This window comes from Hyperolius riggenbachi, chromosome 4 (genome assembly GCF_040937935.1).
Source record: "Hyperolius riggenbachi isolate aHypRig1 chromosome 4, aHypRig1.pri, whole genome shotgun sequence".
Classification (NCBI taxonomy): Eukaryota; Metazoa; Chordata; class Amphibia; order Anura; family Hyperoliidae; genus Hyperolius; species Hyperolius riggenbachi.
In genome coordinates, this window is record NC_090649.1 from 51,878,158 (window position 1) to 51,900,475 (window position 22,318).

Sequence of the window (22,318 nt, forward strand, 5' to 3'; positions counted from 1 at the left end):
AGGAGAGGAGAGACTTAGTCAGATGCAGTGCTGAGGGAGGGAAGGGGGTCTCCATTTGGGGGGGTTGCAGTAGTGAGGGAGGGGGTGACAGTGACACCTGGGGTGGGGGGGATGCAGTTGTGAGGGAGGGGGCGGAAGTGACGTCACCCGCACGGAAGCGGAGGGATCCCCCCGTCCAGGAGGAGAGGAGAGAGGGGAGGAAGATGGCGGCCAAGTCGGACGGCGTGTTGGGCTCCGGCTTCTCCCAGCTGCACAGCGTGGAGGCAGCGGAGGGCGGAGAGGCCGGCGGGGAGGAGAGCAGCTCGCTGCACATCTGCCACTGCTGCCACACGTCCTCCTGTTACTGGGGCTGCCGCTCCGCCTGTCTGCGCTCCTTGCTGGGCAGGAGCCGGGGGGCGGCCCCCCGGGGCCGGAGCGGCCCGCCGCGGGCTTGGCTGGACTGCCTGTGGATCGTGCTGGCCCTGCTGCTCTTCTTCTGGGATGTGGGCACCGACCTGTGGCTGGCGGCGGACTACTACCGGCGGCGGGACTACGTGTGGAGCGGGCTGACCCTGCTGCTGGTGCTGCTGCCCTCCGTGCTGGTGCAGATCCTCAGCTTCCGCTGGTTCGCCCAGGACTACAGCGGCGGGGGGCTGGGGGCGGTGGAGGGGCTCAGCAGCCGGGGACCCCCCATGATGGGCAGCGCTCACCACTACCAGCACTACAGCAGCCAAGGGGCCCATCGCTTCTGCCGCCTGTCCGTCTGGCTCTGGCAGAGCGTCATCCATCTGCTGCAGATGGGCCAAGTGTGGAGGTGAGTCCAGGAAGAGAGATCCGTGTACTGACTGTGCTGGAGAGACATCAGTGTGCTGATAGTGCTGGAGAGAGATTACAGGGTGCTGACAGTGCTGGAGAGACATCAGTGTGCCGACAGTAGAGATCACAGTGTCCATCCAGACAGTGCTGAGGAGAGATCAGTGTGCTGAGGAGAGATCAGTGTGCTGACAGTGCTGAGGAGATATCAGTGTGATGAGGCGATATCAGTGTGATGAGGAGAGAGAGCACAGTGTCCATCCAGACAGTGCTGAGGAGAGAGATCAGTGTACTGACAGTGCTGAGGAGAGATCAGTGTGATGAGAGAGATCACAGGGTGCTAACACTGCTGGAGAGAGATCCGTGTGCTGACAGTAGAGATCACAGTGTCCATCCAGACAGTGCTGGAGAGAGATCACAGTGTGCTGATAGTGCTGGAAAGACATCAGTGTGCTGATAGTGCTGAGGAGAGATCAGTGTCCATCCAGACTGCTGAGGAGAGAGATCAGTGTACTGACAGTGCTGAGGAGAGATCAGTGTGATGAGGAGAGAGATCAGTGTCCAACCAGACAGTGCTGAGGAGAGAGATCCGTGTAATGACTGCTGAGGAGAGATCAGTGTGATGAGGAGAGAGATCAGTGTCCAACCAGACAGTGCTGAGGAGAGAGATCAGTGTACTGACAGTGCTGAGGAGAGATCAGTGTGATGAGGAGAGAGATCAGTGTCCACCCAGACAGTGCTGAAGAGAGAGATCAGTGTACTGACTGCTGAGGAGAGATCAGTGTGATGAGGAGAGAGATCAGTGTCCAACCAGACAGTGCTGGAGAGAGATCAGTGTGCTGACAGTGCGGAGAGAGATCAGTGTGCTGACAGTGCGGAGAGAGATCAGTGTGCTGACAGTGCTGGAGAGAGAGATCAGTGTGCTGACAGTGCTGGCGAGAGATCAGTGTGCTGACAGTGCTGGAGAGAGATCTCAGTGTGCTGACAGTGCTGGAGAGAGATCTCAGTGTGCTGACAGTGCTGGAGAGAGATCTCAGTGTGCTGACAGTGCTGGAGAGAGATCTCAGTGTGCTGACAGTGCTGGAGAGAGATCTCAGTGTGCTGACAGTGCTGGAGAGAGATCTCAGTGTGCTGACAGTGCTGGAGAGAGATCTCAGTGTGCTGACAGTGCTGGAGACATCAGTGTGCTGACAGTGCTGAGGAGAGATCAGTGTCCATCCAGACAGTGCTGAGGAGAGAGATCAGTGTGATGAGAGAGATCAGTGTGCTGACGGTAGAGATCAGTGTCCATCCAGACAGTGCTGGAGAGATCACAGTGTGCTGACAGTGCTGGAGAGAGATCACAGTGTCCTGATGGTGCTGGAGAGAGATCAGTGTGCTGATAGTAGAGATCAGTGTCCATCCAGACAGTGCTAGAGAAATCAGTGTGATGAGAGAGAGAGATCAGTGTCCTGACAGTGCTGAGGAGAGATCAGTGTCCTGACAGTGCCAAGGAGAAATCAGTGTCCTGATTGTGCTAAGGATAGAGATCAGGGTGCTGCAGAGAAAGATCACAGTCTACTGACTGTGCTGGAGAGAGATCAGTGTCCTGACAGTGCTGAGGAGAGAGATCAGTTTCCTGACTGTGCCAAGGAGAGATCACAGTGTGCTAACAGTGGTGAGGAGAGTGATCATTGTCCTGATAGTGCTGTGCAGAGATCGGTGTGCTGACAGTGCTGAGGAAAGGAATCCGTATCCTGACAGCGCAGAGGAGAGAGATCACAGCATCTTGAAAGTGCTGAGGCGAGAGTTCGGTGTCCTGACTGTGCTGAGGAGAGAGCTCATAGTGCTGTGATGGGCGAATGAGAGAGATCGCAGTGCATTGAAAGTGATAGGTTCAGGAGAGAGAGTATAGTGCTATGACAGGTGCAGGAGAGAGAGATCACAGTGCTGAGACAGTGAGAGGGTGCAGGAGAGAGAGATCACAGTGCTGAGACAGTGAGAGGGTGCAGGAGAGAGAGATCACAGTGCTGACAGTGAGAGGGTGCAGGAGAGAGAGATCACAGTGCTGACAGTGAGAGGGTGCAGGAGAGTGATCACATTGCGGAGGCAGTGAGAGGGTGCAGGAGAGAGATCACAGTGCTGAGACAGTGAGAGGGTGCAGGAGAGAGATCACAGTGCTGACACAGTGACAGTTGTAGGAGAGAGATCACAGTGCCGAGACAGTGACAGTTGCAGGAGAGAGATCACAGTGCTGAGACAGTGAGAAGGTGCAGGAGAGGGATCACAGTGCTGAGACAGTGAGAAGGTGCAGGAGAGATCACAGTGCTGAGGCAGTGAGATGGTGCAGGAGAGAGATCACAGTGCTGAGGCAGTTGCAGAAGAGAGATCACAGTGCTGACAGTGAGATGGTGCAGGAGAGAGATCACAGCGCTGAGGCAGTTGCAGGAGAGAGATAACAGTACTGACAGTGAGAGGGTGCAGGAGAGAGATCACAGTGCTGTTACAGTTGCAGAAGAGAGATCACAGTGCTGACAGTGAGATGGTGTAGGAGAGAAATCACAGTGCTGAGGTAGTTGCAGGAGAGAGATCAGTGCTGTGACAGTTGCAGGAGAGAGATCACAGTGCTGAGGCAGTGAGAGGGTGCAGGGGAGAGATCACAGTGCTGAGGCAGTGAGGGGGTGCAGGAGAGAGATCACAGTGCTGAGGCAGTGAGAGGGTGCAGGAGAGGTATCCTAGTCCTGTGACAGTTGCAAGAGAGAGATTACAGTGCTGAGACGGTGAGAAGGTGAGGGAGAGAGAGAGAGATAACAGTGCTGAGACAGTGAGAGGGTGCAGGAGAGAGATCACAGTGCTGAGACAGTGAGAGGGTGCAGGAGAGAGATCACAGTGCTGAGGCAGTGAGAGGGTGCAGGAGAGAGATCACAGTGCTGAGGCAGTGAGAGGGTGCAGGGGAGAGATCACAGTGCTGAGACAGTTGCAGGAGAGAGATTACAGTGCTGAGACAGTGAGAGGGTGCAGGAGAGAGATCACAGTGCGGAGGCAGTGAGAGGGTGCAGGAGAGAGTGATCACAGTGCTGAGACAGTGAGAGGGTGCAGGAGAGAGATCAGTGCTGAGGCAGTGAGAGGGTGCAGGAGAGAGATCACAGTGCGGAGGCAGTGAGAGGGTGCAGGAGAGAGATCACAGTGCTGAGGCAGTGAGAGGGTGCAGGGGAGAGAGCTCACAGTGCTGAGATAGTGACAGTTGCAAGACAGAGATCAGTGCTGAGGCAGTGAGAGGGTGCAGGGGAGAGATCACAGTGCTGAGGCAGTGAGAGGGTGCAGGAGAGAGATCACAGTGCTGAGGCAGTGAGAAGGTGCAGGAGAGAGATCATAGTGCTGTGACAGTTGCAAGAGAGAGATTACAGTGCTGAGACAGTGAGAGGGTGAGAGAGAGAGAGATAACAGTGCTGAGACAGTGAGAGGATGCAGGAGAGAGATCACAGTGCTGAGACAGTGAGAGGGTGCAGGAGAGAGATCACAGTGCTGAGGCAGTGAGAGGGTGCAGGAGAGAGATTACAGTGCTTAGACAGTGAGAGGGTGCAGGAGAGAGAGAGATAACAGTGCTGAGACAGTGAGAGGGTGCAGGAGAGGGATCACAGTGCTGAGACAGTGAGAGGGTGCAGGGGAGAGATCACAGTGCTGAGGCAGTGAGAGGGTGCAGGAGAGAGATCACAGTGCTGAGACAGTGAGAGGGTGCAGGAGAGAGATCACAGTGCTGAGGCAGTGAGAGGGTGCAGGAGAGAGAGAGATCACAGTGCTGAGGCAGTGAGAGGGTGCAGGAGAGAGATCACAGTGCTGAGACAGTTGCAGGAGAGAGATCACAGTGCTGAGGCAGTGAGAGGGTGCAGGAGAGAGAGAGATCACAGTGCTGAGGCAGTGAGAGGGTGCAGGAGAGAGATCACAGTGCTGAGACAGTTGCAGGAGAGAGATTACAGTGCTTAGACAGTGAGAGGGTGCAGGAGAGAGAGAGATAACAGTGCTGAGACAGTGAGAGGGTGCAGGAGAGAGATCACAGTGCTGAGGCAGTGAGAGGGTGCAGGAGAGAGAGAGATCACAGTGCTGAGGCAGTGAGAGGGTGCAGGAGAGAGATCACAGTGCTGAGACAGTTGCAGGAGAGAGATCACAGTGCTGAGGCAGTGAGAGGGTGCAGGAGAGAGAGAGATCACAGTGCTGAGGCAGTGAGAGGGTGCAGGAGAGAGATCACAGTGCTGAGACAGTTGCAGGAGAGAGATTACAGTGCTTAGACAGTGAGAGGGTGCAGGAGAGAGAGAGATAACAGTGCTGAGACAGTGAGAGGGTGCAGGAGAGAGATCACAGTGCTGAAGCAGTGAGAGGGTGCAGGGATACTGGCCGTTACAGTGACCCAGAAGTTGTGTGCTGACAGTGTTGTGGTGCTGGGGACGTTGTCACTGGTAAGGCGATATGTGACATGCAAGTGTTGTGGGGTATAAGGAGCTGTGCACTGACACTGCCAGGCAGAAGGGATGCAGCACCGGGAGTGCGAGGATGCAGCCAGTAAGGTAATTGGACTGTGTTAGGTTTGGGGAATAAGACCTCAGCAATGGGGGAACTATGCAGTACTGATGTGCTGTACGCAGGATGCCGCTCTGGCTATGTAGGAATTTATACACTGTTTGATGTTGCTGGCTTTGCGGAGTAACGCACAGAGTGAGGTATGAGGTGCTTCTTGCAGTTCAGGAGTAATGAGCTAGTCATGTGGGAGTAAGGCAGAATGCCTTGGTAATAATTTGTACATGGCTTCATGGATGATCGTAAAGCACTTGCAGTGTTGTTGTGTGGCGTATAGCGCACGTTGCGCTACACAAATGTTACGTGTAGCGCACCGTTGGCATGGCCTTGTGTAGCGCGCTGTTGGCATAGCTTTGTTGTGTAGCGCAATGCTGGCATGGCTTTGTTGTGTAGCGCGCTGTTGGCATGGCTTGGTTGTGTAGCGCACTGCTGGCATGGCTTTGTTGTGTAGCGCGCTGTTGGCATGGCTCTGTTGTGTAGCGCGCTGTTGGCATGGCTCTGTTGTGTAGCGCACTGTTGGCATGGCTTGGTTGTGTAGCGCGCTGTTGGCATGGCTCTGTTGTGTAGCGCAATGCTGGCATGGCTTGGTTGTGTAGCGCGCTGTTGGCATGGCTCTGTTGTGTAGCGCAATGCTGGCATGGCTTTGTTGTGTAGCGCGCTGCTGGCATGGCTTTGTTGTGTAGCGCACTGCTGGCATAGCTTGGTTGTGTAGCGCACTGCTGGCATAGCTTGGTTGTGTAGCGCGCTGTTGGCATGGCTCTGTTGTGTAGCGCGCTGCTGGCATGGCTTTGTAGTGTAGCGCAATGCTGGCATGGCTTTGTTGTGTAGCATGCTGTTGGCAAGATGACATGTATCTTGTAGCAGTATTGTAGTGCACTGTCATTGTGGTTGTGGCCAGTAATTGTCCTGTCGCACACTGTCAGTGATTGTGGCCTGTGGCGCACTGCCAGTGTGGTTGTGGCCTGTAGCGCACTGTCAGTGATTGTGGCCTGTAGCGCACTGTCAGTGTGGTTGTGGCCTGTAGCGCACTGTCAGTGTGGTTGTGGCCTGTAGCGCACTGTCAGTGTGGTTGTGGCCTGTAGCGCACTGTCAGTGTGGTTGTGGCCTGTAGCGCACTGTCAGTGTGATTGTGGCCTGTAGCGCACTGTCAGTGTGATTGTGGCCTGTAGCGCACTGCCAGTGTGGTTGTGGCCTGTAGCGCACTGTCAGTGGTTGTGGCCTGTAGCGCACTGTCAGTGATTGTGTCCTGTAGCGCACTGTCAGTGTGATTGTGGCCTGTAGCGCACTGTCAGTGATTGTGTCCTGTAGCGCACTGTCAGTGTGATTGTGTCCTGTAGCGCACTGTCAGTGATTGTGGCCTGTAGCGCACTGTCAGTAATGGTGGCCTGTAGCGGTCTGCCAGTGTGGTTGTGGCCTGTAGCGGTCTGCCAGTGTGGTTGTGGCCTGTAGCGGTCTGCCAGTGTGGTTGTGGCCTGTAGCGGTCTGCCAGTGTGGTTGTGGCCTGTAGCGGTCTGCCAGTGTGGTTGTGGCCTGTAGCGGTCTGCCAGTGTGGTTGTGGCTTGTAGCGCACTGTCAGTGATTGTGTCCTGTAGCGCACTGCCAGTGTGGTTGTGGCCTGTAGCGCACTGTCAGTGATTGTGTCCTGTAGCGCACTGCCAGTGTGGTTGTGTCCTGTAGCGCACTGTCAGTGTGGTTGTGGCCTGTAGCGCACTGTCAGTGATTGTGGCCTGTAGCGCACTGTCAGTAATTGTGGCCTGTAGCGGTCTGCCAGTGTGGTTGTGGCCTGTAGCGCACTGCCAGTGTGGTTGTGGCCTGTAGCGCACTGCCAGTGTGGTTGTGGCCTGTAGGGCACTGTCAGTGATTGTGGCCTGTAGCGCACTGTCAGTGATTGTGGCCTGTAGCGCACTGTCAGTGATTGTGGCCTGTAGCGCACTGTCAGTGATTGTGGCCTGTAGCGCACTGTCAGTGATTGTGGCCTGTAGCGCACTGTCAGTGATTGTGTCCTGTAGCGCACTGTCAGTGATTGTGTCTTGTAGCGCACTGTCATAATATTGTATAATAATAATGTACATCTACTACAATGGATGCTACCAATATCAGTATAGGAGTAATGTGCTGGTTATTAGAAAAAAGAGAAAGAACTCTCTATAAACGTATGTGATATGCAGGAGAAGAGCTATTTGCAATGTGTACTGGCCGTGTAACGGTTACAGGGATTTATCTGTTCAGGAATGATTGTAGTTACAATGCTGGCATAGCCTATAATGCATTTACAATGTGGGTTTAAACAGGCTGCAATGTCATGAGTGTTACACTGCCACTTCCAGTGCTGTGCCGATACGGTAGATGAGGAATAATCCTCCGGCAGTACCAGGTGCTGGCACTATTGTGATGTGGATTTTGACATACATGAATTATGCATTGGCAATGAAGAGGTACTGAGAGAAATGTACTGGGAATGTCAGAATATACTGCGCTTTCATTGGATGTATAGCTGGTCTACAAATGCTGCTGCACAGAATACTGGAGCTGTTACTCAGAGGAACCAATCAGAAACCTGGTTTGATTGAACAGGTGGAACTTGATTGTTTTGTTGCAGTAATGTTCTTTGCACCTGTGCTTAAAGAGACACTAAAGTGAAAAAAATATATATAATGATTTGTATGTGTAGTGCAGCTAAGAAATAAAACATTAGGAGCAGAGACTTAAGTTTGATATTGTTTCCAGTACAGGAAGAGTTGGGAAACTCCAGTTGTCATCTATGCAAAAGAGCCATTGAGCTCCACGACTTTCAAAGTCGCAGAGAACTCCGTCTTCTGGAGCTTGTTATCTCAACTGTCACTCACTGTATTTTCTTTTTCTCTCCAGAGGACAGGTCAATAGTTCACTGGGCTGCTCTGTAAAATCATTTAGCATGCCGAGTAGTCTGTAAACTACAAATATTAGAGAATGATGCAATGTTATGAAAAAAAACTATACAAATGAAAATAAAAATATGAGAATATTTTCTTTGCTATTAATGTTCTAGTAAGTATCCGTACTACACAACCAATTCATTATATCATTTTTTTCCACTTCAGTATCTCTTTAAATACTGTACCTGCCACACTGTGTAGCGTTTTTGACTGTGTAAGAGAACCCTTAAGGAAACCCGAGGACAGAGTGATATGGAGGTTGCCATATTTATTTCCTTTAAGGAAATACCAGTTGCCCGACAGTCCGGTTGATCTTCTGGCTTCAGTAGTGTCTGATTCACAACCTTAAAACAAGCATGCAGCTAATTTAGCCAAACGAGTCAGCACCTTATCTGCTTCATGCTTGTTCAGGGTCTATGGTGAAAAGTATTAGAGACACAGGACCATGGGGACAGCCAAGCAATTTAGCATTGTTTAAAAGGGGATAAATATGGCAGCTCCCATATCCCTCTCAGCCCGGGTTGCCTTTGCGATGTTGATTTATCACCTATGTGGATCTTGATCTGTAATGTATTGAGGATAAAATACGTGAACAAATGAATATGGAAACTGTAAAAACTCTGTCCAGTCAAGGAGCTATTAGTGATTGTTTTAGTTATACTTGCATGTTTGTAAATTAAAACTTAAAGTGGGGGCCGAAATGATTATGTCATGTACTTGCATGATTTTACTTGCATTATTTAAAAAAACAAACAAACCAAAAAAAAAACCCACCACCCTGAACCCTCACATATACTAGTCCCAATTGATCCAGGGAAAGGCGAAAAACCTTACAAGGCATTGTCCAATTAGCCTTAAACGGGAAAAATACTTTCCCGGCGTCAGATGGCAATCAGATAAATCCCTAGATCAACTCTCCCAGGAATTACTTAGTAATTATAGCCATGCATGTCCTTCAATGCAAGAAAAGTCTCTAAGCCCTCTTTATTCAGGCCCTATTTATTTTATACCACTTTTAAAGGACACCTAAAGTGAGAGGTACATGGAGGCTGCCATATTTATTTCCTTATAAGCAATACCAGTTGCCCGGCTATCCTGCTGATTGTCTGATACTTTTAGCTATAGACCCCGAACAAGCATATGAAGATCAGGTGTTTCTGACTACTGGTATTGCTTAAAACTAAATAAATACAGCATCCTCCATATCCCTCTTGCATCAGTTGTCCTTTAAGACCTCTACAGCCAGTTTCCTGTTAGGAGAGACGAGGTCTTGCATCTACTTCCTGTTAACTGCAAATTCCCGCCTCTTTATATAGACATTTGGTTTTTGTTGTCGTACTGGGATTGTGGGAAATATAAGCTGGTATCTATTGTTCTTTTTACTTCGATTGTCACATGGTCACCTCTGAATGACCTGCCCAGGGATTGAATCCAGTGAATAGCAGGTGCAAGCTATTCTGTAGTGTCAAGAACCTATGACCCATGATTAAGGTATTCCATCCAGCATTTTGCTTCTATACACTGTTTATAGTTAGGCCTCATTCACACTAGCGCGCTTACTCATCATCCTGATTGCTTTTAGAATTTTTCATTTCAGTTTTGGTTTTAGTTTTGGGATATAATATGCCTTGGCTATCATGTTTTCCCAAAATCCTAATGTGCTACCAGTGTGTGATGTTACTAAGGACAGTATTATCTGCAGAATACCCAGTCCAAAAGGCTTGTTCACATTATAAATCGCAAGCGCGATCGCAAGTGCTGAGTGCTTTTGTACATCATTTTTTCAAGCAACTTCCAGCGTTGAGCAATTTTGTGTAAGCGCTTTTGATGAGCGGTTGCGATTTTCACTTCCTGACGTAAGTAGCTCTTTGCTCCGGAAAAGAATAAACACAAAATATTTATTCTTAAAAGCGCTCGGGAAATCGCTATACAGACCTTTTTTTTTCAAGCACTAAGGGCCTGTTTCCACAACACGCAGATTGGATGCAGACTGGATGCAGAAAAACTGACTACAATGAATACCTATGGGCCTGTTTCCACTCAACGTGATGTTTCTGATGCAGATTTTCCCATAGGCATTCATTGAAGTCAGTTTTTCTGCATCCAATCTGCATCCAATCTGCGTGTAGTGGAAACAGACCCTTAGCGATTTCCCTACATCTTCCATTGAGCCAAAGCGATCAGAAAATGATACAGGCAGCGCTTTTGAGAACGGCACGCAATCGAACCACTCGTATGTGAACACTCTCATAGGAAATCATTGCACAAGCCCTTTTAGGGCGATTTTCAAAATCGCCATCGCTTAAAAAAATCCGCAAATGCTCATAGTGTGAACAAGCCCTCAGGGCCCTTTTCCACATGCAATCGCTAACATTAGTGCTAAACGCTACCGATTGCAATTCAGCAAAATCCTTTTTTTTCCGGCAATAGCATTTGCAATTAGCAAAATCGCGTCAATAATCGCTCCGCCGCGCAATCGCGTTTGTGTAAAAATCGAATCGTGGTAGTGGAAATAACCTACCACGATTCCTATGTTATTTAGAAAACCCTATATGTAGGTAGAAAAAAACAGTCTTGTAAAAGTAATACCTTTTAATGGCTAACTGATAAAGTTAAATCTTGCAAGCTTTCTGGGATGTAGTCCCCTTCTTCAGGCATATTTCTAGATGTTAGCTGTAGTAAAACACTGATGCAGGGAAGCTACATATATATATTGTTTGTTTTTTTTATTATTGTTTATTATTTTTATTATTTTATTATTTATTTTTCTACCTACATATATTGTTTGGCTAACACGGTACAGAAACATTTTTACTACTATTAGCAAACCCTAGCGATTTTAAAATCGCTAGTGATTTGCGCTTTTGTGATTCAGCAAACGCAATCGCGCTAGTGGAAAAGGGCCCTTACTGTGTGTGGGGAATGCCAGGAATAATCTATATGCTGTGTGGGGTGGGGGTATGCTTCTGATTGTGGGGTACAGTAAGTAAAGTACTAGCTGAGCAGGAGTCTGGGATCAAAGGACAACTATCGCAAAAAATGCACCATAAAAATGCTTTTTTTTTTCCTATGTTGCTGTCATTTACAGTAGGTAATGAAAATCTAATAGTTCTGTCATGTTTTGGACTACTCCATCTCCTCATGGGACATTCTCAGTCATTTTATTATTTACAAAACCGAAATGCAGTTGCACAGTCCAACTACTAAAATTGTGTGTAAATGAGTAGGGCAACTGGTTGACATCTTTGTACAGATCCTTTCCAGGGACTGTTTTTGTAAACCGTAATACTGAGAATCCCCCATGAGGAGATGAACTAGTAAAAAAACATTGTTAGATCTGTCAGCTTTTTACTTCCTACTGTACGTGACAACAATATAGGAAGAAAGTAATTTATACTGCAATTTATTTATTCATACATAATTTTTCATGATGGTGGCCCTTTAAGAAGCTGCAGTGCACTGTACAAGGGATGATGTGTTGGCATTATTGGAACACAGTCACTTTTTTGTGCTGTTAATATGGAGTATATATATATATATATATATATATATATATATATATATATATATATATATATATATATATATATATATGTGTATATATATATGTGTGTGTATATATATATATATATATATATATATATATATATATATATATATATATATATATATATATATATATATATATATATATATATATATATATATATATATATATATATATGTGTGTGTGTGTGTGTGTGTGTGTGTGTATATATATATATATATATATATATATATATATATATATATATATATATATATATATATATATATATATATATATACACCACTGAATAGTTGCAATCATTACAGTGGACCTGAACTCAGAACTCCTCTCTGCTCTAGAAAATACACAACAGCATAATAATCTTTAAACAAAAAACATTTCTTTGTTATAGCTGATACAAATCATAAAATAAATCTGCACAGTTTCTACTTCCTGGTTCATGGAGGCAGACATATTGTTTACAGCCTGTGCTTACAAATGGGCTTATCTGCCATAGGCAGATAAGCCCATGACACAGGGGAGGATCAGATTACTAACTTGTGATTAGACACAAATGAGAGGGAATTAGACAGCCTAAACTCTCTAAATACATGCAGGGTGAATTTCTCTGTTTTCCTTCTGTCCTGTGCAAGAGTTCAGGTCCAGTTTAAGGCAATAATGGTTTATTGGCCGTAATGCCTTGGCGTTGTATGGTTATGTGATATAACCAAATCAAAATGCATGATCAGTGTGGGGGATCCTGCTGCAGCCTGCAGGGCAGTGATAATGCAATGATGACATGAGATTGCATAGCACTGTAGGGCTACGGGCAGCAGTGTGTAGTCATCCGCCGGCACCACGGATAGTGATTACCCCTCCAGTGGTTACAGAGCCTATAGCACAGGAAGGAAAACCCTGGCAATGCAGGGGGAGATTGTACGGCGGTTTATGGCCTCCTGATTTGTGCTGTGATATTGAAAGCTCTCTCCTGCCTGTCTGGGTGGGAATCCATTAACCTTCATCTATGAGTAATACATCCCTAGCTAGGAGGGTTGTATTGGCTGGGCCACACCAAATAACCTTCCTTTCGCTGTCGTGTTTTAGAGGTGGGGATTACACAGTGAGCCAGGCTGCAGATTCCATCCGGTGCTGTTACACACCCTGATCTGGCTATAATTGGTGTGCATCTCTAGACATGCTGTGCACAGGCAGGCAGGCTGGGGAGAGAGAGAGGTACATTTGCTGCAATGTCAGAAGCTGAGTATTTGGCAGCCAGGTCAGGTATTGTCTGGTGCTGGGAGCTGTCCTCCCTCTCTGGTGCTGAACTGCAGTGACTAGATGTTCTGGGAGCTGTCCTCACTCCCTGGTGCTGAACTGCAGTGACTAGATGTGCTGGGAGCTGATCTCACTCGCTGGTGCTGAACTGCACTGACGAGATGTGCTGGGAGCTGTCCTCACTCCCTGGTGCTGAACTGCACTGACTAGATGTTCTAGGAGCTGTCCCTACTCTCTGGTGCTGAACTGCAGTGACTAGGTGTGCTGAGAGCTGTCCTAACTCTCTGGTGCTGAACTGCAGTGACTAGATGTGCTGGGAGCTGTCCTCACTCCCTGGTGCTGAACTGCAATGACTAGATGTGCTGGGAGCTGTCCTCACTCTATGGTGCTGAACTGCAATGACTAGATGTGCTGGGAGCTGTCCTCACTCCCTGGTGCTGAACTGCAATGACTAGATGTGCTGGGAGCTGTCCTCACTCCCTGGTGCTGAACTGCAATGACTAGATGTGCTGGGAGCTGTCCCTACTCTCTGGTGCTGAACTGCAGTGACTAGATGTGCTGGGGAGCTGTCCTCACTCTCTGGTGCTGAACTGCACTGACTAGATGTGCTGGGAGCTGTCCTCACTCCCTGGTGCTGAACTGCAGTGACTAGATGTGCTGGGAGCTGTCCTCACTCCCTGGTGCTGAACTGCACTGACGAGATGTGCTGGGAGCTGCCCCTACTCTCTGGTGCTGAACTGCAGTGACTAGATGTGCTGGGAGCTGTCCTCACTCCCTGGTGCTAAACTGCAGTGACTAGATGTGCTGGGAGCTGTCCTCACTCCCTGGTGCGGAACTGCTGAACTGGTTATGCTTTCTATACTATGCTCTCCTGCCATGTGTGCTCGCGTGGGAGGTGTTATTGCTGTGGATTCAGCTTTTTGGGGCAGGAGCTGTGCATGCTGGGTAATGTCAGCTTTGGCGGTGAAATCTCTGGATCTGCAGATGAAATTTCACGAGAGTGAAACTGCACTAACTCTCCTAACTCCATGAAACAGGCTGGGCACTGGTAGGTTATGACAACGGCGGGGGTGGTGCAGGTAATCATGAGTGACTCCAGCGTGTGTACAGAGGCCACACAATGGCCTCGATTCATAAAAGTGCCTGCGAGCGGGGAAAGTCGAGCGGGGAAACACCGCTGTCGGTATTTCCGCCTTCAGGGTGGTAATTCATAAAAATGTTGCCTGTTGTGACAGGCGTGCGGAGATACTCCGCTGTAGGCAGGCGTTAGGCTGTCGGGAGACATGCGGAAGCCGGAGAAGCAGGCGGAATCCCTCCGTGCGGTGTTCTCTCTGCAGCTGCTTGGGAGGTCTGTCCCATTCACTGCAACGGATTCCGCACGCTTCTCGCCACATCAGAGGTAGCGGTAATACCCGTCCGCATACCGCTACCTCTAATTTTTATGAATTGACCACTTGTTACTTTTGCTGTGATAATCACCGCGCAAGGCGGTGATTTATCACTTTGCTCGCGAATGTCGGCTTTTCATGCGGAAAAGCCTTTATGAATACAGATCTTGCTGTGTGGTCGGTAAAGTGTGCCGTTTTCTGCATTCCCGCATGCGGGAATGCTTTATGAATCGAGGCCATAGTCTGCACCGTCTGGTGGCATTGTTCTCCGTGCATTTTGATTGGCCAACGATTAGCCAGTTTTACCACTCCCACGTATTATGAGAGTTTAAACATGATATGATCATGTTTATTCAAAATCTGTTGACCCTAAAATTGGACAGTGATTGGGCCATCAAATTGCATGCCTGTACCCTAAAGCCTGGAACACACTTTCATTTAAGATCGGCCAATCACTGACCAATTTTAGTTTACTATCTCCATGCAGTATGAGGGTCAACGAATATCGAATACTAGGTAAACCCTACTTCTACAGGGAGGTGGCAAAATTGGTCAGGGATTGGCCAATCATAATTGAAAATGCGTACCAGGCAAATATAATCATTTGCATATTTGCCTCCGGGGCCTCCAGGGTCTGCTACCCTGACCTTCTGTTCAGTTTATATTTTGTCCTTTTGGACACCCAGTAGTTAATGGAACTATAGTGACAATAACATAATTAGTAACATTTCTAATTTATAAATTATTTAGTCAGTGTAATGTCTTTGCTTACCCTGAAATTTATCACATCTTTAACCCTGTCAGGTGCATAACTGCGGAATGCAGGTATCCTGAATAGTATGCTGCATTCTACTATATGTCACTGCAGTGCCACTTGAATGTTCTCTAAAGTACGTATCCTTGCTTTCTGTGTGTCGCTATGTGTGCCCTACCGTCGGTATATTGTGCCTCTATCCTGCTTGCTTCCCACGTAATGCTGCTCACTTGTCTCATTCTGCCTTTTCCTAATGCCCCATAACTGATCTAATAATGTGGAGAGATCTCTGCAGCACTATATGAAAGTGGTGTTTTTCATTACTGACTTGCTGCCAGCGTTCTCAAGTGCCTGAGTCATACGTTCTGCTTGGTTCTAGTGTCTCCGCTAGCGGATCATGCATATTCCCCCAAGACATGGCCGTTCTATCTGTCGTCTGCAAACAAGGCAGCCAGTAAGTCACCCCCCCCCCCCCCTTATCCCTGCAGACCTGCTCCTGCCTCCCAAGGCGGTCATGAGAAGACCCCTAGTCCAGGCAGCAGAATGTCGCTGCCAGCTGATTGCAGGGAAGCTGAGAACGGCCTCTGTGCATTCTCCCTAAGCATCCGGCGATGTGGGATTTCAGATTTTTAACGGTTAATGGCGTTCCGTAGCGAACGCTGAGTTCGGAGCTCCTAAACAGATGCTGCTGCGTAAGATCTCCTGGCTTTTAAATAGTGACATGCCTGCATTGCTGTGATGTATAGCAGGCATTTCCATGGCGTGCCGCCTTGCAGCTGGCCGCTGGAGTCTAATGAGGAATTTTATATATGGGGGGGGGGGGGGGAGGCGGATGATGCGAAGGTGGAAGCCATCGCAGCTGGTGACAGCTCAGTCCCTTTCCTTTACGTCTTACGTGTTCAGGATTTTTTTTTATCCTTGTGTGGAGGAGTTTAAAGGAGCATGTACCTCTATTGCCGTTGGCTGCTGGACAGCTGCATGCAGGATCCTGTTCTTCAGGTATTTTTCTGGAACGCTGGTTCAGGAGGCCTTATTTACCAAGGTTGGCTTAAAGGACAACTGAAGTGAGGGAGGCTGCCATATTTTTTTCCTTTTTAGCAATACCAGTTGCCTGGCAGCCCCCGCTGGTCTATTTGGCTGCCGTAGTGTCTGCATCACACCAGAAACAAGCATGCAGCTTATTTTGTCAGATCTGACAATGTCAGAAACCCCTGATCTGCTGCATGCTTGTTCAGAGTCTATGGCTAGAAGTATTAGAGGCAGAGGATCAGCAAGACTGCCAGGCAACTGGTATTGCTTAAAAGCAAATAAATATGACGGCCTAAACATCACTCTCACTTCAGTTGTCCTTTAAAAACCTCCCTAGCGGTATGGACAGAAATGTCCGTTCAAAAAAACATGCTGTGAACAGTATAAACATGCATACACATCAATACTCTCCTGCACTGTATGCTAGACCCTTGCTTGACACATTTTGGCAAGTTACAGGAAAAAAAAAGTTTTAAAAATAAATTTTATCACTGTTTGCACAGAAATCCTGGGGAAATTGAACGCTGGGTAGGTTAAGCAGATAGAAAAGCTCATATTTGTGATAGGAGTGAATATTGCAGAAAGCTTGCCTTCCCATCTGAGTGTTTGTCTGTAGCTAAAAGCTACATTGTTCAAGGAGTATTTTTCTGGTATTGTTTAAAAGGAAATAAATATGGCATCCTCCATATTTTTCACATTTCAGTTGTTTATTAACCACTTGAGGACCCACCCTTTACCCCCCCCCTTAAGGACCAGCATTGAATTCTGTGATCTGTGCTGGGTGGGCTCTACAGCCCCCAGCACAGATCAAACACCAGGCAGAGAGATCAGATCACCCCCCTTTTTTCCCCACTAGGGGGATGATGTGCTGGGGGGGTCCGATCTCTCCTGCCTGCGTTTGGCTGGCGGGGGCACCTCAAAGCCCCCCTCCGCGGCAAAATTCCGCTTCCCCCCTCTCCTACCTGCCCCCCTGGTGATCGGGGCTGCACAGGACGCTATCCGTCCTGTGCAGCCTGTGACAGAACGTCCCCTGTCACATGGCGGCGATCCCCGGCCGCTGATTGGCCGGGGATCGCCGATCTGCCTTACGGCGCTGCTGCACAGCAGCGCCGTACAATGTAAACAAAGCGGATTATTTCCGCTTGTGTTTACATTTAGCCTGCGAGCCGCCATCGGCGGCCCGCAGGCTATTCACGGAGCCCCCCGCCGTGAATTGACAGGAAGCAGCCGCTCGCGCGAGCGGCTGCTTCCTGATTAATCAGCCTGCAGCTGGCGATGCAGAACTGCGTCGCTGGTCCTGCAGCTGCCACTTTGCCGACGCACGGTATAAGCGTGCGGTCGGCAAGTGGTTAAGGGGAGTGAATGAGCAGGGAACAGGAGGGAATGGGGAGGGGGATAGGAGGGAAAACAAGCCCGCCTCTTCCTGTCGGAAACCATGACTTTAGCCAAAAACCTTTTTCTAAGAATGATGACCAGGGGGAACTAGGAGAGTAGTGGACAACACACAGGGTATGTGGATCCAGCATGGGCACACCTGTCTGTTTACCTTGTGTAGCTTTGCCTTTTGAAGGTGTTAAACCCCCCTAAAGACCAGGCAATCTTTTACTAATTAGGCCACTGCAGCTTTAAGGCCTTGCTGCAGGGCCGCACATGTCAGCACACAAGTGATCCCCCCCCCCCCATTTCTTCCTACCAACAGAGCTTTCTGTTGATGGGGTCCGGTCGCCCCCCAATGTTTGTTAGTTTGTTTATTTTTTTTTTAAATATTTATATTATTATTTTTAAATTAAAAATGTACATTTTTTTTCTTTATTTATGTATCCCCCCCATCAGCCAATCCCTGTGATCGGCTGTCATAGGCTTCAGCCTATGACAGCGGATCACCCCCGAGCCTAGCAGGGGGACAGCCGTGTCACACAGCTGTCCCCAGTACAGCGCTGCCTCAGATCGCAGCGCTGTACGGAGTGAAAACATGGCGAAACCGTCTAACAGTCTCCTAGCAGCGATCGCCGCTGGGAGACTGAAGGCGGGGCGGAGCACCGCCTACCAAGCGGAGATGCGCGCGTGAACTCCTGCAAAACAGGCCCGCAGAACCTTACACCAACCGGCGTTAGACCGTCCTGCGGCTGCCGCCGCATCCACGCCCATCGGTGTGACACGGTCGACAAGTAGTTAAAAGGAAATAAATATGGCGGCCTCCATTTTCCTATTCTTTTAAGGTAAAAGTGTGAGGAAAAGTGCTTCATAAGTTAAATGCTTGTACAGGTTTTATGAGCGATGATTAGTAGCCATTTTTTTTTTGTTGTTGACTGTGGATTTAATGTTTTTTTTTGTTTGTTTCTTTGTGGGCACAGGAAGTCTGTCCCCTGCATTTAAAGAGAAACGCCAACCTAGAATTGAACTTTATCCCAAACAGTAGCTGATACCCCCTTTTACATGAGAAATATATTGCATTTCACAAACAGACCATCAGGGGGCGCTGTATGCCTGATTTTGTGCTGAAACCCCTCCCACAAGAAGCTCTGGGACCGCGGTACTTTTGGCAGTTTGTTACAATGTAACAAGGTTCACAGACAGGAATTAGCTGTTTACAGCTGTCTCCAACGGCCAAAACAGCTAGCAGCAGCTACATCACCTGCCCACAGTCAAAATGTCACCATGTAATAAATGTCAGAATGTAAATCGGGGAGAGGAAAGATTTTACAATGAGCAAACACTGACTAAATCATTTATACATAATTATTGTAAAAAAATGAAGCACTTTTTTTACTACATTATTTTCACTGGAGTTCCTCTTTAAAGAGAAACTCCGACCAAGAATTGAACTTTATCCCAATCAGTAGCTGATACCCACTTTTACATGAAAAATATAATGATTTTCACAAACAGACCATCAGGGGGCGCTGTATGACTGATTTTGTGCTGAAACCCCTCCCACAAGAGGCTCTGGTACCTTACGGTACTCTGGGCAAACTGCCACAATGTAACAATGACACACACAGGAAATGGCTGTTTATAGCTGTCTGTTAAAGCCAGAACAGCTACATAATCTGCCCACAGTAACAATGTCACCATGTAATACATGTCAGAATGTGAATCTGGGAGAGGAAAGATTTTACAATGAGCAAACTCTGACTAAATCATGTATACATAATTATTGTAAAAATTAAGCACCTTTTTATATTAAATTATTTTCACTGGAGTTCCTCTTTAAGTACAGAATGAGTGAGAATAATAGTTACCCTGTAACGTTTGTCCTACTTCCAACTATCATTATTACAGTGCTGATTTGCGAATGAAAAAAGGAATGCGACTGGTTGTTCTGCCTGAGAAAAATACATATTTTGCACAATCGAGATAATGGTCTCTGTCATGCAAGAAGATCAGTCCCACTAATTCCATCACCGGTATCACATGGCCAGACATGATGACAGCTGGCCAATAGAAGGAGCTTCATGGAGGAGGAGCTTCATGGAGTAGTGTCACATTTATGACTCAGGCCAAACTCCATAGCACCCGGTAATGAAGAAAACCTCCCCTGGGGGGTACTCACCTCGGGTGGGGGAAGCCTCCGGATCTTATTGAGGCTTCCCCCGTTCTCCTCGGTCCCACAACGGCGGCAAGAATCCTCCTGGAACAGCGGGGATGTAAATATTTACCTTCCCGGCTCCAGCGCAGGCGCAGTATCGGCTCTCCGCCTCGGAGATAGGTGGAAATAGCCGATCTCGTCGGCCCGCTCTACGGCGCAGGTCTCCTGTGCCTGCGCCGTAGAGCGGACCCGAGGGAGATCAGCTATTTCAGCCTATCTACGTGTGGAGAGCCGCAACAGCGCCCCCGCTGGAGCCGGAAAGGTAAATAAATCAGCACTTGTCAGGCTTGTCGAGGGAGGATTGCGGGACACTTCGGGGGAGCCAGCGCTGGACTGCCTGCAGCTACAGGGGAGGGGGAAGCCTCATTGTGACCCTGAGGCTTCCCCCTCCCGAGGTGAGTACCCCCCAGGGGAAGTTTTATTTTTGTTACAGAGTCTCTTTAAACAATACCAATCCTGTTTATCTATTTGGCTGCAGTAGTGTCTGATTCACATACCTGAAACAAGCATGTGGCTAATCTAGTCAGACTTCATTCACACATCTTATCTGCATGCTTGTTCAGGGTCTAGGGGTAAAAATATTACAGGCAGATGATCTGCAGGGCAGCCAGGCAACTGGTATTGTTCAAAAGGAAATAAATATGGTAGCTTCCATCCATATCCGTCACATTTTAGATGTCCTTTAAAGGATACCCGAAGTGACATGTGAGATGATGAGATAGACATGGGTATGTACAGTGCCAAGCACACTAATAACTATGCTGTGTTCCTTTTTTTTCTTTCTCTGCCTGAAAGAGTTAAATATCAGGTATGTAAGTGGGTGACTCAGTTTTGACTCAGACAGAAAGTGACTACAGTGTGACCCTCACTGATAAGAAATTCCAACTATAAACTCTTTTCTAGCAGAAAATGGCCTCTGAGAGCAGGAAAGAGATAAAAAGGGTCAATGGTTCATAGATTTTAGCTCTTGCATACTTGAATGAATGTGTCATTGAGCAAAAACAATAAAACAGTTAAAACTTAAAAAGTAGATTTAAACATAAAATAAAAATGTTAAATATCTTTAAAAGTCATTTTTAGGAAAAAGAAGATAGATACAATTGTTTCTTTCATTAGTTTATTTTCGCTTCGGGTGTCCTTTAAGCAGGTAGTAAAGCTCATATTTGTGTATTACAGCAGTTGATACAGCGTCTGCTGTAGCACTCCTTGAATTGGGCAGTAGACAATCACAAAGTTTTTATATCATCATATGTTTGTTTGTTTTTTGTTTTTATATATATGTTTTTGCTTTTTTGTCTCCTTTTTGTTTTATTTATTTTTTGTTTCTTTACCTTATCGTTTTGAAACTATGCAAACCGTTATTATATCATGGCTTGTGCTAATAAAGTTTATAATTTCAATCAACTTATTCTAGTTTTACCTGTGTTTTTTTTTTGTGTTGTGTTTTTTTTCCATTTGTTTGTGTGTTTTGATTTTTCATTTGTTTTCCCACATGCATCTTTATTGTTAGGAGCTGATAATTGGCCATTCATTTGCATCAAATGATCGTTTGTTTAGTGGTCTTAGGATGTAGGTGCACAAATATGAGAAGAGGCTCTGAAATGAAAGTGGATAGAACAGGGAAGACTTGTATATTGTGTCTTTTTTGGTTATTGTCTGTTTCACTTTTTGATGCCATAGATAGATATGGCAGACAAGTCCAAGACAGAAATAAAAGGTAAAAATGACACGAGAAGTTCTTCCTTCCAAATCATTGGCTTACTGAACAGGAAGAGCAGAGATTTGAAAAACACACACACACACACACACACACACACACACACACACACACACACACACACACACACACACACACACACACACACACACACACACACACACACACACACACACACACACACACACACACACACACACACACACACACACACACACACACACACACACACACACACACACACACACACACACACACACACACACACACACACGCTCCGGGAGATCAGTGACTCGATTGGTATGTTTTTTATTGTACAAGTCGGACAGTACAGATTCTCTTTAAGGTGGCCACTAACTATCCAAATCCTAACAAAAAATCGTTCGAGCGATCAGAAATTCTGATTGGATTGGTTGTAAATAATCTCAATTGATGGGCACAATTGATTATGAACAATTATAAAAATAGTCATCTGATTTGGATTTTCTTATTGGGGGTGATAGATAGGAAGCAAAAATTGATTTGTTGATGGTGTAGTGAACCATTTTTCTTCCGATCAGAATTATCTGATCGCTCAAACGATTTTTTTTGCTAGAAATCGGACTGTTAGTGGCCACCTTAAGTCTAATACTTACCAGGGCTGTGGATTTGGTACAAAAATCATCCAACTCTCGGCTCCAACTCCTCAGTTTATGAAACCACTGACTCCAGGTCCCTAAAATTGCTCCGACTCCTCGACTCTGACTCCAACTCCACCGCCCTGCTTACAACATCTCCTT

General features: G+C 47.3%; 1 protein-coding gene across 1 annotated transcript in view; it reads left to right on the forward strand.

Annotated features, from left to right (window-relative positions):
- Nucleotides 1-203: 203 nt before the first annotated feature.
- XKR6 (XK related 6) overlaps nucleotides 204-22,318 on the forward strand; it is a 268,712-nt gene continuing 246,597 nt past the window's right edge. The window contains exon 1 of the mRNA XM_068279014.1: nucleotides 204-793. Within this exon, the coding sequence (XP_068135115.1) occupies nucleotides 204-793 (590 nt within the window). The remainder of the gene's footprint in view (nucleotides 794-22,318) is intronic.